Here is a 16,793-nt window from a genome sequence, read left to right as displayed (position 1 = left end):
TGGGATGTTTGTTAAACCTTCGTCGACTACTGTAAGACTTGAGGAGACTTCTGAAGTTGGGTAACAAAGTCTTCACTTTACACTTCCCAATACCCCATAATATGGTTACCACTGCCAGATATTATCACTTCAAACACTGTTCTATGAATTTCAAGTGCTATAGTTTGGAATCCATACTCCCCCCCCAAAAAAAATACTGTGAAAGCATTGTAAATTACGAGTGCATACGAGCTTTCTGCCTGCACTCGTTCCCAGCTGGTATGTCTAACTCTCTTCTTCTTCATTTCTGCAACATTCGTGGCCTTTCCTCTAATTTTTGCTCTGTTGAGCCCCACCTTTCCTTCTCTAAACCTGACCTTCTTTTTCTAACTGAGACTCAGCTGTCTGAGGCAACTGACAGCAGACCCTTTTCTGTATCCTCCTACTTTCTCTATACTCATTTCAAAGCCAAAGGTGGCTCTTGTGTATATATATGCAATGACTCGTCTTGCTCTCATGTTCCTGAACTCAGTTCTGATGAATTCTCTACACCCTGGCTTCGGCTTTCCTGTCATTCTCTGACTAAATATATCTGCGCTGTTTACTTATCTCCTAATTCTACTGAATATAAAAAATTCTTTGACTATCTTACTCCTATGATGGAATGCATTCTATCCATTTTTCCTTCCTTTGAAATCTCCATTCTAGATTTCAGTGTTCACCTTTGGCTCTCCTCTCCTTTCACTGATCCACCTGGTGAACAAGCCTACAACTTTTCTATCCTTAATGGCCTAGAGCAGCTTGTACAGCACCTTACCCATATCCCTGACCGCCTTGGACAGAGCTCCAACATACTTGACCTCTTCCTTCCAACTAATCCTTCTGCTTACATTGTTAGTCCTTTCTCTCCGTTCGGCTCCTCCAATCACAACCTTATCACCTTTACCTGTCATATCACTCCAGTACGGCCTGTGGACCCTCTAAAAAAACGTCGTCTGTGGCACTTTGGAGCTGCAGATTGGGAGGCCCTCAGGCAGTACTGCTTTGATTTTCCCTGGAATGATTATTGCTTCCATGGCCGGGAGCCATCTGTGTGTGCCTTGCACATTACGGAGGTTATTCTCTCGGGCATGGAAGCATACATTCCTTTCTCATATCCTTTGACTAATGCAAGAAAACCTTAGTTTAATCACACTTGTTCTAATGCTGTCCACAACAAGGAGAGGGCCTGTAAAAGGTACCGGAGGCAACCCACCCCTGAATCACATCTTTAAACGTTTCTCCCCGGAATCGTGCTAAGTCTGTTCTTCGCTCTACGAAAAATAATTTCATCTGTACTAAATTCTCTCAACTCTCCAACTCGAATTCTTCCCACTCCTTCTGGCACCTTACCAAAAACCTTTCTAACAACTTAACCTCATCATCCATCCATCCTCTTTTCTACTCTGATGGCTCTGTAGCAGTTTTTTCTACTGATAAAGCAGATCTCTTTGCTCAGTCTTTCTCCTCCAGTTCCACCTTAGACGATTCCGGTGCTGTTCCTCCATCACTTTCCCCCTCTGATTTCCTCATGGCTGACTTTAAAATTTCTTCAGCTGATGTATTTTCTGCCATCAAAGGCCTCAATACTAATTAGGCATATGGGCCTGATGGGGTCCCTCCTGTTGTTTTCAAGAACTGTGCTTCTGTGCTTACACCCTGCCTAGGCAAACTCTTTTGCCTTTGTCTCTCAATTTGTACTTTCCCTTCTTGCTGGAAGTTTGCTGTCATTCAGCCAATCCCAAAGAAGGGTGACCATTCCCAACCCTTTAACTATCGTCCAATTGCATTAATATCCTGTGTCTCAAAAGTTTTCCAGTCCATTCTTAATAGAAAAATTTTAAAGCATCTTTCCTGTCACAACCTTCTTTCTGATCGTCAGTATGGATTCCGTCAGGGACGCTGCACTGGCGATCTTTTCACCTACCTCTCAGACTCCTGGTCATCCTCCTTTCGGGACTTTGACGAAAGCTTTGCCATTGTACTTGACATCTCAAAGGCTTTCGATCGAATCTGGCATAAATCTCTAATTTCCAAACTGCCTTCTCATGGCTCCTATCCTTTTATCTGTGCCCTCATCTCTAGCTTCCTTTCTGGTCGTTCTATATCTGCTGTTGTAGATGGCCATCGTTCTTCTCCTAGATCTATTAACGGTGATGTTCCTCAGGGCTCTCTCCTATCACCAACTCTCTTCCTTTTATTCATCAGTGACCTTCTAAGCTGTATGTCTAACCCTATCCACTCATACGCTGAAGACTGCACCCTTCACCTTTCCATTCGGTTCCTGAAACATCCATCTCAGCAGTTCCTTCAGCAAACAAGGGATGAGGCTCTGGCACACCTAATGTCTGACCTGGGTGGTATCTCTGACTGAGGTAAGAATAATCTGGTTGTTTTTATTGCATCAAAGACTCAGTTTTTACTCTTATCAACCCGACAAAATCTTCCACAGGTATACCCACTAATGTTTAACCCGTCACGTCCCGACCGATTTCACACCTCTGATACCCCCCAATCCTGAGCTATTTTGGATTTTTTTTTTTTTTGGCTAAAACCTCCGCTTTTGTTGAGAAACAAAGGAAAATCACCAAGAAAGGGCTTACTGGGGTCCATAAGTGGTCAGAACAGGTGAGGTACCCTGCGCCAGGTATCGTATTCTGTCACTGACGTGTGAGGCGCTCACGTTTTCTATGGTAGGTAATTTTGGGAGAAACAACAAAGAACACATCTACATTTATTGATTTTTACCTAATAAACAATAACAACAACAATATAATGGTTTTCAATGATATATATAAGAAAAATAAGCATCGTTCCATTGTGCTAGCATAGCAAGTTTGGTCATATTGGTCACACGCTAGTTGCTAAGTTTCTTGTTTCAGTAAACATATCATTTTTTCTACTTGCAAAATACTGTTTCAATGCCATTTTACCATTTTTTACGGTATGTAAATGTTTTCAGTTTTTTCATTCATTATGATGACATTTAGCATAAGTATTGCGCACATCTGCTTACTCAGCGCACTCGCTATGACACTTCTATCAACATACATTATCATTTTTCCACTTTCATAGTATTATTTTTTTTTTCATTGAACCTTTTAGCAGCCAAAGTAAATGTTTTTACTTATTTACATTCCTTTCGAGGGTATTTAGCGAAATGCTAGCACATATGCATGTAGCAATCACACTCCACCACTCGTGTTTCAACTTCTACTTTATTTCTTCACTCCCAATATACTTCCCCACTTACATTACACCCGTTTCCACCTTATACTACTATTTACATAATTACGGGCCTAATTTATTCAACTGAGCGTCAGAATATCGCATCAAAATACCCTTGCTAGGAATGTTTCGAGTTAGGTAATATTTATACACTTACGTAATACCTTTCCACTTACATTATACCCGTTTCCACTTTATACAACTATTTACATATTTACGGGCCTTATTTAGTCCACTGAGTGTCAGAATCTCGCATGTATATACACTTGCTTGGAATGTTTTCACTTGGAAATAATTTATTCACTTACATAATAATTTTCCACTTATATTACACCCGTTTCCACTTCCATACTACTATTTACATATCTACGGGCCTTATAATTAAACTGAGCATCTGTATGTCCCATTTATTCCTGAGTATGAGCGTCATATCGCATTCACACCTGATCAGAACTGCATCCAGGTGTGATACTCACTAAAACAAAGGTGAATGCAGAGATCCACGTCACACTCTACGCACTCATAGCGGGTGTCTTTTCTCTGAGTGCTGGGTCTCACCCGGGAATTACTACACACATGACACCTGCGTTGGGGCCTAGGTCTATTTGGCTAGGGAGGTATAGGAATGGGGAAATGGCGGGTGGATATTCTCAGGGGAGTTTGGGTGGCAGGGACAGTGTGTGTGCGTTGCTGGGGCCTCTCGACCTCATACCTTGCAAAAATCTCACGTGTAAGCTCCGTCACAAACCCTTCAAAGGTTTCCTTCACTCCTGTTGTCATGGCGTGCAGGTGGTGGCAATTGAGGGGGTAGGGGGGTTTCAAGAATACTCCCTCAGCATCCCTGCTTGTCGTACGAGGCGACTAAAAGGGTTGGTGGTGGGTTAGTGCCCCACCCCGTAAAAAGAACTAACTAAACAAGCAAATAAAGCGCCTTGGACCAGGACGGACCATACGTTGATGACTAAGGAACGGACAAAGGACATTCTGAAGGTGGGAACATGAGAGGAGTGAATGATGAAGCGAGAGAGAGACTGTTCAAGTGCTTGAGGATGCAAAAGTGGATATATGTGGATTGACCGAAACTAAAAGGTAAGGTGAAAGGGTGAGAGAATGGGAATATGGTTTATGTATATGTGCGGAAGTTAATGAGAATGAGAGAGCAAGAGAGGGAGTATGTCTGATGATAAGCAAGAAGTGGAAGGAGAATATAAGAGAGTATGGAACATTGGGTGCAAGGATTGTATGGGTGAAGATGAAAGTAGGTATACAAGCGTGGGCGATTGTATGTGTGTATGCTCCGACAGAGGACCGAGTGGCAAGAGTGAAAGATGAGTTTTGGGTGAGAGTAGAAGCATGTATGGACAAATTTGAGAGGAGCGAGAGAGTGCTTTTGATTGGAGATATGAATGGCAAAGTTGGGAATGTACGAGTGGATAGAGTGATTCGTCAGTGGGGTGTGCCAGCTGAAGTAGATGGGAATGATAGTGCTTTGGTGGACATCTGTGCTGGTAAGGGGTTGGCAATAGCTAACACCTACTTTTGGCATAAGATGATCCACCAGTATACATGGGGAGTAATGAGGAGGATGGTTGGTGAACTTCTTGAACAAAAGGCAATGATACACTACGTGTGTGTGGATGAGCGAATGAGAAGACAAGTGTTGGATGCACGAGTGTGGAAAAGGTGGGAGAATGGAGTCTCGGACCATCACTTGGTAATAGCCAAGGTAAAGCTGCAAAGAAAATGGTTGAGGAGACGAAGGAGGAAGACAGGAGGAAACAGCTCCTGTGAGAGGAGTGGAGAATTTGCAAGATAGTGACAAAGTGGCAGAGTATAAGAGCATAGTTGAAGAAAGATTGGGAAGGTATGAGCTAGAGCAGATGGAAGGGGTGGAAGACGTATGTAAGATATTCATGGAAGAGATAGGTGCAGCGTGTGAGGTGGTTTGTGGAGTGAGGAGGAGATGCAAGGGTGTGCAAGGGACGGCATGGTGGAATGATGAGGTGAAACGAGCTGTAGAACAAAAGAAGAAGGCATATAGTGAATGGTTAGTGAGTAGAGGTAGGGGAGAAGATGAGAGAGAGAAGAGAGAAGTATATGTGAGCAGGAGAAGGGAGATGAAGAGACTGGTGAAGGAGAGTAAGAAGAAACTGGATGAAGAGTTTGGGAGGAATCTGAGTGTGAAATGGAGGGAGAGTAAGAAATTGTTTTGGAAGGAAGTAAAGAAAGTAAGGCAGTGTGAAAGGGGAAATAGTAGGGGCGTGAAAGATAGGAATAATAGATTGCTGGTGGAGAAGAGAGAAATTGAGGAGATGGAAGGAGCACTTTGAAGATTTGTTGAATGTAGAAAGTGAGAGCAGTGCGAGTATAAGTGGTTGGGGAATGACTGGGAGAAGAAGAGATAAGAGGAGGGAGGAAGAGATCAGTAGGGCGGAAGTAGTGGAAGCAATGAAGAAGATCAAGTTGGGAAAGGCCCCAGGAATTGATGGAGTGTGTGGTGAAATGCTGAGGTTTGGGGATGAGATTGTTGTGGAGTGGATATGGATGTTGTGTAGATTGGCTTGGGAAGAGGGAAGGGTTCCAGAGGACTGGAAATCAGGTATAATTGTTCCATTATACAAAGCAAAAGGGGAGAGAGAAGTATGTAGTAACCATAGGGGTATTTGCCTTCATAGTGTGACTGGTAAAATATATGGTAGAATACTCATTGATTGGGTTAAGCATATGACAGAGGAGCTAGTTGGAGAAGAACAAGGAGGATTTAGGAAGTGAAAAGGGTGTGTAGATCATATATTTGTTCTAAGACATTTAGTGGAGAAGTATCTAGAGAAGGGAAAGAAAGTGTATGCTGCCTTCATGGACTTGGAGAAGGCTTATGATAGAATAGATAGGCAAGGTATGTGGAAGGTATTGAGATATATGGAGTGAAGGGGAAATTGTTGAGTGCTGTGAAGAGTATGTACAAAGGAGCTAGGGCTACGAAGTGAGTGGATGGTGAGTTGAGTGAGTTCTTTGATCTCAGTGTGGGAGTGAAACAGGGTTGTGTGATGTCTCCATGGCTGTTTAATACATACATGGATGGAGTTGTAAAGGAGGTGCAAGGTAGGACAGTGGATGTGGGGGGTGGCTCTAATGAATGAGGGTGAGATTTGGAAGATTCTGGTGTTGCTGCTTGCTGATGATACAGTATTGTTGAGTGAAGATGAATGGGAGCTGCAAGGTTTGGTGAATGAATTTGGGACAGTGTGTAGGAGGAGGAAGCTGAAAGTTGATGTAAACAAAAGGAAAGTTATGGTGTTTGAGATGAATGAAGTCACAGAATGTACAGTGAGGTTGGATGGTGAGGATATGGAGAATGTGAGTGCATTCAAGTACTTGGGTAGTGTGATGAGTAAGGATGGAACTTTGGGGGATGAAGTGCATGAAAGGGTACAGCAGGGAAGGAAGGTTGGTTCACTGAAAGCAGTGATGAGAAATAGGGAGGTGAGTACTGTATGGAAGTTAAGAAGTCACTGCATGATAGTATTGTGATCCCTACTCTGACGTATGGAAGCAAGGCGTGGACCTTGCAAGAAAGGAACAAGTCAAGAGTGAGAGCAATGGAAATGAGTTACTTGAGAGAAGCATGTGGAGTGACATGGAGGGACAGGTTGACGAATGAAGAAGTGAAGGAACGTTGTGGGGTGGATATGGACGTGGCTGAGAAGATTAGGGGAAATGCACTGAAGTGGTTTGGACATGTGGAGAGAATGGAGAATGAAAGACTGCCTAAGAGGGTGTATGTAGGTGAGGTGGAGGAAGGGAGAGGGAGGGGTAGACCAAGGATGAGGTGGAGGGATGGAGTTGAGAGGTATATGAGGGAGGGGGGTGAGTTGGGGGGAGGGTGGTCAAATGGTGGGTGACAGAACGACTTGGAGGCGTTTTGTCTGTGGCCACCCTTTGCGGGATTAGGGCGTCGGGCTATAGATAGATAGATAGATATATCTAGCAGATGAAAGAATAGCTTTTTGTACCACTTCATCGTGGTCCTGGCACACTCGACAGTGGATATCATGGAGTCTGACTGGTCCACCAGGCACATGTTGATGTTGTAATCAAGGACACACTCAGGTTTCCAGATGTGGCGCCTCCTCTCGCTGCGGTAATCCACGGACTCTGTACAGTACATCAAGGGGCAGTGAACCGTGGACAGTAGGTTGACTTCTCTGTTGTGGTTCCACACTGTTGCTAGGATATTGTTAGCCTGAAAGAATACCACTTCATTTTTTTCTAGTTTCCGCCCCACCTTGACCATGTGACCCCGGTTCACCTTGACGATACCACATATTCCCGTGTCATGCCTGTGTAGATAACGAGCGAGAAGAGGGCTAGTGTACCAGTTATCCAAGTAAAGGACATGACCACGATGAAGGTAGTCTTCAATCATTGTCTTTACCACTGCTCCAGACAGTCCAATACTCCGATCCTCTATTATGTCTGTCCATGCATCGGTGTACAAGACTATGTCTTGCACATAACCAGTCATACAGTCACACATATCAAAGATCTTGAACCCCAAATGGTGCCTTTTGCTTGGTATGTACTGCCGAAAGGAAATATTGCCTCTCCACAACACGAGACTCTCGTCTATGACAAGGTCTCTATAGGGATAAAATGAGGAATGGAATGTTTGCCGTAGGTGATCAAAAACCAACCTAATTCGCCTCATGTTACTTGTGTCATTTGCATTTGCAGGATCATCAGCATCGTAGAAGTGAAGGCGACTTAGAATTTGTTGAAACCGATTACAGCACATAATTTTGCCAAATATTGGTGTCTGCGTGATAGGGTCCCTTGTCCAGTATGCCGGAATTCTGTTTTTTCGTACAATAACCATCAAAAGTACCAGGGCAAAAGACAAAAATATTTCTACAAGGGACACAGGGTAGTCATAAGTGATGGAATGCCTACTTCTTGTGCCAAGTCTTTCACTCTCACGCCACTGGCGTGGAACTAGTGGAACTAGGGTGAATTCCTGAAGCTGTGCAGCCAGCACACCACTGCTCAGTGAAGGGGTGAATGATCGCAGAAAAATCACTGCCATCCTCCCAATTCCAATTCATATAACCCTCTCCCCCATCATCCCCATTGTCGCCTTCGTCAGGGTGAGGAGGAGATGCTGGTGGGGGAGGTTGGGGAGGAACAGCTCCACTCGCACTCCTCTTCCCTCGGCCTTTACCCTTCCCCTTTCACTTAACCTTACGGCCTTGGGGAACATCAGGGGGCTGCTGGGAGGAAGTCTGGGAATACTGGGGAGTATAAGATGTGCTGGGGAGTGGTTACTCTTCACCTTCCCCCTCCATCACCACACCACTGATTCATCACGCACCCTCACTGCCCCACGTGATACGCCCTGCCGCCTCACACCACCATGGGAGAGTGATGACTCACTCCCGCCACTCTCACTTTCAATTGTCGCCCCAGAACTTTCGATTTCACTCCCGACTCCCTCCACACCACTTCCGCCCTCCCCAAAAAAAGACTAGGCCCATACCTGCTAGGGCAACGTGCTATGTGCTCGGGGCCGCGATGAGTGATAATATTGCGGCCGTACCACATGGCAGCACGTCCCACGGCTCCATCCTCATCCTCGTCCTTGTCCTCGTCCTCGAAATCGGGCTCCACATCACGTAGGGGCTGCCTGGAGGTGGTTGCACGCTGCTTTGGTGCAGGCTGGCCCTCTCTAGCAGCACGATATGTTAAGTAGTGCCACTTCCTGGGGGACGGGACCTCCTCATCACTGCTGCTTGTTTCCTCCTCCTCTGGTTGGACATAATCTTTGTCCACCACCTCGTCATCGAGTGGAGAATCACTGTCGCCTGTGAAGGCGTCGAGGGCGGCTTGGATTTCGTCCTCCAAGAGACCTTTGTGCGCCATGTCTGACCTGGGTCACTGCTAACAGGTGAGTGACCGACACGAGGGTAAGCGCGGGTCGCGCGGGGTCACCGAGTGTCCCCACCTGGTGGCAGTTACGGGAAGGTCGCGCGACCCTATGTACCAAAAATCAAGCTGCGAGATTTGAAAATTGTGAAAATTATGAACCTAGCAATTGCACGATGTACCAGTACGTCGACAGGACTGCCAATTACATAATGTTGCAACGTAGTGATACATTGACGGGACACCTTGGGTTAATAATATTCAGCTAAATCTTGCATCGTCCTTGAACATGCTTGGGGTTTCATTTACTCAGGACTTATCTTGGAAAGATCATATCACATCTCTTGTAAAATCTGCTTCCAAGAGATTAGGTGTGTTAAGCTGACTCTGTTCTTTCTTTACCCCTGCACAGTTGTTGACTCCATACATAGGTTTTATCCGCCCCTGTGTGGAATACAACTCTCATGTGTGGGGAGGCTTCCCACATACAGCTGTTCTCAATAGGGTGGAGTCAAAGGCATTTCGTCTAATTAACTCTCCTCCTCTTACTGACTCCCTCCAACCTCTGTCTCTTCACCGCACTGTTGCATCTTTATCTCTTTTCTATCGCTACTTCAGTGGTCACTGCTCCTCTGATCTGTCTGCATGTATTCCTGCACCTCTATGACAGGTGCAGAGCACCCGTCTAGCAGCAAACTCTCATCCCTTTTCTGTCCTGCTCTCTAATGCAAGAGTTAACCGTTACTCCCAGTCCTTGATATATGCAACAGGTCAACTCTGGAATTGTCTCCCTCTGTCTGTATTTCCTGCTTCCTATGATCTCCAGTCTTTCAAACGCAGTGTGTCCAGGCATCTTGAAATGATCAGATCCTGAATTTGGCTCTCTCTTGTATTTTGTTTTTCTCTTGGAAGGAACAATAATTGTGGGCTCACGGCCTTTGGTTCCTTTTACCTCACAAATAAAAATATTATAAACACACTCACACTTTATAATCCTAGTACTTTATTACACTTATTTATATATACAATATTTATCCATAAGTTTTCTTCACTACTAGTAGTTTATTTTCACTCCAGGCATTCACTTTCTCGTTTAGTAAACTAAAGTAGAGAGCGAAGCTTTCACTTTCACTGTCATTATTCCAAGTATTTATACTCAGTCTTATATTAGTAATTATTTACATTTCCTTTTACATTTTCTATTTTACATTGTTTATATTTCTATTTTATTTACATTATGTTATGCACTGTCACTTGCAGTAACTAAGGGCTCCTTTCCCTTGGAGCTGGGATGAACTTGGGACACTGAAGCACTCGTACTGGGAGTTTATGTCACCATTTCCTCCACTGGCTCATCACATGATTCACCAGAAAGATCATAGTCACTGTCCATCATTATCATGGATAAATTAGCCAGTTCAGGTTCCACAGCAGAGTCACTTAGTCCTTTACCCCTTCCCACACGAGGTTTAGTAGGGGTAGAGGTCACAGGGCTCTTTGCAGTGGGCTCAGAAGCTGCCGAAATGGAGGGACACGAATCCGACATGGTTTCACCTTGAAAGACGACAGTAAACTGAATGATGGCCAGGGCAGGTTGACAGTGTCAGCATGGTGAGAGCTGCTAAATTATATGCTGTGAAATGATTGGCAGGAAATCTAGACAATATATAATAAATTAGGTAGTTCCAGGTGAATATAAATATCACTTAGGCTTCTCCCTTCCTTTCTTATATATATTTTATTATGAGAATAGGTCATACGGCATATTTCATGGGGAAATAAACAGGGAAAATTAGTGAACGAGTGCACGTGGGGTGTTACCAGGTGATAATTAGCCCATTCCAGGTGTATGGCAGTATCAGTTACCGTTTCTCTTTTTTAAATATATTATTTTGTATAAGAATAGGGCATAGGGCACATTTCAATGGATGAAATGAGTGGGAAAATCCGGGCAGGATTTATGTAGCACGGCGTGGCTGGGCAGGCAAGAGGAGAGGGTAATGGAGGGGAGGTCAGGAGAGGAGTCAAGGACAGGGGAAAAATGGCTAAATTGTCAACAACAGATGGGAGTACAGATGACATTAGCAGTGCTGACTATAGCTGGACACTGGCAGTACTGACAGATGATGAAAGCCACCACTTGAAAGCCTGGGCGAATTGAAAATAACACAGAATCACAAAACTGACCCCCCACGGTATGATTCCTTGCTCCTGTGCGTCACGAAAATGACACCCCGCAGTTAAGGGGTTAATGCCACATACTCGTAATTTTACTCACTACTAGGAAACTTTCGGAGGTCATCAGTTAAGAGAAGAGAAAAGAAAAGAAGTCAGGGGACGAGAAGGAAATGGAAGAGTGGGGAAGGGAAGAAGATGAGGTAACATGAGTAAGAAGAAATGGGAGGGAGGGCAGAAGAGGAGAAGGGAGGTAATGAGAATGGAGTTTAGGGAGAGGAGAAGAGAAGAGAGGTAATGAGGAAGGAGTTTAGGGAAAGGGACAGGGAAGGAGCTGAGGGGATGGAGCTAAAGAGAGGTTAGGAGGGGAGGGGAGGGGAAGCAACAGGAAGAGACAGAAGAGGGATGGAACGGGAATGGAGGGGAGAAGAGAAGAGGAGGAGTAGGGATCGGGATGGGATGAAGGTTTGGTAGAGTGCAAGTACTGGAAAATGAAACAAACAGCAACAAATTTATTGGTCCACTCTATTATCAGTCTTAGTACAGTGATGATCAAATACACAGAATTGGAGAGGCAAAGGTTAAGATGAAGGCGGTGGTGATGATCATGATAACGGTAATTTTGAGTAACTGGACACCCCATAGGCTATATATTGACTATTATGTTGCATATCTTTTATTTTTGCTATCGCAAGACTATGGACATACGGCAGAGAGGGATGTTTACTCTGTCATTCATTTTTTTAACCACCAGACTGAGGTATCTGTAAGCTAAATAATACTTCGGAGCAAGTTGGCATCAGTTTCGAAGTTCTTCATAATTGTCCAAAATGAGGATTATCTTGCTGTTTGACCTTGTTGTTATTGTTGTTGCTCTAGGTCACTTTATCATTACATAAGTCTGCCAGAAGCTGAGATAATGCACCAGGTAAATAATTCACAGACAAAGGGTTAATGCTAAATTATTGTACTATTTGTAGACGTGAGCGATGAACTTGCTTACTATCATCAGGGTGTTGAAGTGAGAGGAGGATCAGGTGTGTTTGTGTCCAACCTGTCGCTGGTGGTTCAAGGCGTGGACCGGGACAGAGGAGGGGACTACACCTGCCATGCCACCAATACGCGAGCAACCACTCCATCCACGCCACTCCACCTCGACGTACAGTGTGAGCAGGTGTCAGTTTGCAGGTTGTCACATCACTAATAATAGGACATCAAGCATGAAATTGTATGAAGCTTGTGCAGTTATCTTCTCTTTCTCACTAAGTGGACGTCATGTGCAAGCTTCTGCCAATATGCAATTTACCACTTCAGTAAAGAGTAGCTCAAAAATGACGCTTGTCTGGTAAGTCTAATGACAACAAGGACGTCCAGTGTGAGGATGTGTGATGCTTTTCAGGTAAGCCCTGTAACTACATGGACGTCCATTGTAAGCATGCCTGAAATTTGCACTGCTGTCCTACATCTTTCACTACAGGGACATCAAGTGTGATCATTTCCTCTATTTGCTGACGTCATCATCATCATCATCATCATCATCAATATAGATTTCCTATTCCTCCTCCTCCTCCTCCTCCTTCTTCTGCCATTACCATCGTATCAGCCGCCACAACAGTGTTAAGTCTCTAGGAAAGAAGGAGAGAAGCGTTACCCTCAGACACCCAGCAGAAGCACAGAAATGAAGCAGAATTTTGTCGATGGTCGGACTGTCAGAAAATCTGTCACTGCTGGGTTTTTAGCAGTAAACCATTAGGCTGAATAACTTTCTTATATTAACTCTACACGTGAGACAAAGGCCAGAGGCAGCAATCTGATACTCTGGTAACTGTGTAACAGGAGTGAGGTTTTGTGAGGAGCAGTGTAATAACTGAAGGATCCCGCGGTCTTTCTGTCATTCCCACATCTAGTATACACTCACCAGAAAGGTGAGTATCTAGTTACTATTTCAGTTGCACATGTCTCACCCAGCGGGTCAAAGTGGTGTGCTAGTGTATAACATGGGACTTTTCTCAACTGTACCTGTGTCCTACCACCACACCTGTCGATGCTCGCACCAATTTAATTTATAGAGGAATTCAGGGGGCAGCAGGTCGTCTTGTGACTCACGTCAGTGTTCTGCAAGAATACGAAAAAGGCAATAATCGCAAATTCGGCAGCCATGATGTGCCAGCTGGGCCAAGTTTCTCTGATAAAGTCCCATCTAAGGCATTACCGTCCGAATCACAAGCTTAGTATGCAGATAAAACGAGATATGCCTGAGAGTAATGAAACATCTGTCAGAAGTCCTAAACATCACATCCTGTGTAGATAACCTCATCAGACATCATATCCGGACACTCCACCTCCTCTGCTGACGTATTTCTCATATATACATCAGAAAGCCTATTGGGTGTTCCATCAGGCAGCAAATCCACACTCCCCATACCAATGCCTCTTTAGATTATTCTGGTAAACAGGATCCAGTTCTCTGATGCAGTTTTAAAGTCTCAGTGCAAACACTGTTCCCTGGGCCGTGTTACGGAAATACATCAGTGGTGTGATGGTGGTGTGATGGAAGTTTAACCTATCCCAACACGTCCCCCCCCCCTACCTCCCATCCCCTCTATACACCTCAAGATTGATGCTATGATTTCCACCCAATCTTGTTCATTTCCCGAAAGTATTTGTATAGCCTATCATCATCATCATCATCATCATCATTATCATCATCCAGATCTCGTTTCAAAACCCAAAGGGGGGTAACCCAAGGTGGGGCGAGGTAGGGTACAGAGAGAGAGAGTAAAAAATTATAAAATGAGGCAATAGTTTTAGTAGTAGTAGTTGTTGCCTAGGCAGTCTGGCCAAACAGCCCCGAGTCCCAAAGGAAGGCCATGGCCAAGACCGAGCTTTCCCACAGAGCTCTCAAGGAGTGTGTTTTGTGTTGTTGGCGTAGGTGATTGTGTGCAACGCAGTCTTCCATAATGTGCTTGAATAGTATGGGGTGCTGTGTTCCATCCTGGGCAGGCATCAGTGACAGAGTCATCCAGCCTCTTCTGGTAACTTAAGAGGGCTGGATGATGACCACATCTCAGCCTGGCCAGGTGGACCCTGTCCTCACGAGGGAGATAGGCTTCAGAGGGTGGATATCAGGAGGCCGTGCATGCAGCTGTGTGTAGTCTTTAAGTGACTGAATGGAGCGGCGAGTGATTTGAGTATGGATATGATTCTGGAGGCTGGTCTGAGGCGGGCAAGGGGGAGGGATGACAATATTTGTGTATGATATCGTGTGCTGGGTGTTGTTTTGAAATTCCTTGGTGCGTATGGATGTGCTGCCATGTAGTGTACTGGGTGTTGTGGGTTTGTGAAGGCTGCAGCAAGAATTTGGGTGCCTCTCATGTCTAGGTGATCCTTGACTTTGAGGACTTTGGTTACTTGATGTATTGTAGGTGGTCGGTGGATGTAGTAGCCGTGCAGCCTGTGATTATTTTAGGGCCTTGTTCTGTATGGTCTGTAGAGTGTTGTAGTGTGCTTTAGTGAGGTTAGGAGCCCAAGCAGGGCTTGCATAATTCATCACTGAACGTATAATATTGTTTGTATATTGTGGTGGTGGTTTCTTCTTTTTTTTTTATGTGATTGACTCTGGGCATAGGCTTCACTGCCTGCTTCCAAGGCCCAGTAGTTCTCCTACATACCATACACCTCTACATGTCACCACTTCGGCACTAACACCCACCGTCCATATTGAATATATGCTAGGGCTGTCTCATACAGGACTGGTGTATTGGTATTAGTGGGGGTATTTTTACGACATGTCGGCGGGTCTTCTGGTAGATTGGTAAAGTCTGCTTTACATGAAATTCAAATCCTTAAACTGTTCCCTGCCCCAGCAGGGATTTGAACTTGGATCCGGTGGAACCGCAGGCCACCTCTCTACTGATCGAACCACCGCCTCCCCATGTCCGAATGTTTTATGGGCAACTGACCTCAAGGCATTGAGTCTTGGTATTATTTTATTTTTAATGTTTGTGATGTGTTGTTTAAATGACATTGATGTATGTTACACCAAGGATTTTGCATGTGTTTATGTGTCGTGGGGGAGTGTTGTTTATAATGAGGTGTGGGATGTGACTGTGTTCTGCTGTCCAGTTTGTGAGAAGGGTCACTGTAGATTTGGCTGGGGCTATTTTGAGCCTGTTTGTAATGAACCATTCGTGCAGTGTGTTGAGGTAAGGTTGGAGGATGTGTGCAGCTGTGTCTGCATTTTGGTGTGTACATGTTATATCATCTCCATAGGAAGCTATGTGTATCTGTGGTGTGTGGGGTGTGGGTATATTGTGCATGTATAGGTTAAAGAGTGTAGGGGACAAAACAGATCCTTGGGGGACACCATTTGTGAAGTTTCTGATGTTCGAAGACTGACCGGCAAATGTAACATGTGCACATCTGCCTGCTAAGTAGTTTCCCAACCATCTTTTTGTGTTATTATGCATGGTTGTGTTGAGTATTTTGTTTGTGGGGGGGGGGATGGCATCAAAAGCTTTGCTAATGTCTAGTGTGACTAGAAGTGTTCTGTGTTGTGGCCTAGCTGAATGCATGCCCTCAAAAACTGCCTGTGTAAAGTCTGTAAGAAGGGTGTTTGTGGAGGGTAGTGGCCTACAGCCATGTTGTGATTGGGCTAGGGGCATGTGAGGTGTGACCAGTTGTAGTACCAGTCGTTCAGTGACTTTAGAGGGGGGCAGAGGAGTGTGATGGGGCGGTGTGAGAAAGGTAATGTGGGGTCTTTGTTGGGTTTAGGGATAGTAATGATAATGCCATGCTTCCAGATGTTGGATATTATGTTGTGTGAGTAGCTGTAGTTTGATATGTTGGTGGGTGTTTGTATGCCTTGTGGTCCAAGGTGTTTAAAGTGAATGTTGCTTATGTTGTCTGGTCCACAGGCAGATGAGTGCTTAAGGTTGCTAATGATGTGCTTCGTCTGGTTGTAAGTGAAAGTTGGTTAGTCTGGGTCTGTTGGGAACTGTCTCTTACGTCGGATGATAAGTCGGTCGTCGCAGTGGGGCTTTAGATGGCTGACATGTGTATAGTGATTGATGAGAGTGTTTGCTTGTTGTTTGTTTGAAGGTATGGTGTCTGTTGTTGTGATGGCAGCATGTGATTGTGTAGTGTTGCTGTTGGAGAGTGTGGTACTGTTTAGTGTTTTGTAGAGTTTACTGGTGTTTGTTTTGTGACCAAGTGTTTGGAGATAATTATTCCAGTTTAGTGTTTGCTGTTCCGATAATTTGTTTAATTGAGTGTTAGAGTTCTTGTATTTGTCGTACGGTGTCTTCTGTATGGGGTGTTGGGGAGTGTCGTAGTGTGTCCCGTTGTCTGATGAGGCCTTGAATTTCTGGTGTGAAGTTGGGGTTGTGTCTCCTTCTGTTGCATCTAGAGATGTATCTTTTGTCTGCCTTTTATATAACTGTGTTGAAAGTGTG

General features: G+C 44.6%; 1 protein-coding gene across 1 annotated transcript in view; it reads left to right on the top strand.

The window, feature by feature from the left end:
• Positions 1-16,793, top strand: part of LOC145405506 (neural cell adhesion molecule 2-like) — a 119,447-nt gene that overhangs the window by 33,740 nt on the left and 68,914 nt on the right. The window contains exon 4 of the mRNA XM_080276852.1: positions 12,353-12,506. Within this exon, the coding sequence (XP_080132978.1) occupies positions 12,353-12,506 (154 nt within the window). The remainder of the gene's footprint in view (positions 1-12,352; positions 12,507-16,793) is intronic.

This window comes from Coenobita brevimanus, chromosome 67, assembly GCF_032717465.1.
Source record: "Coenobita brevimanus isolate Jiangsu-jjx chromosome 67, ASM3271746v2, whole genome shotgun sequence".
Taxonomy (NCBI): Eukaryota; Metazoa; Arthropoda; class Malacostraca; order Decapoda; family Coenobitidae; genus Coenobita; species Coenobita brevimanus.
The sequence above is the reverse complement of the archived record's forward strand: the minus strand, read 5'-3'. Positions and strand labels throughout refer to the sequence as shown.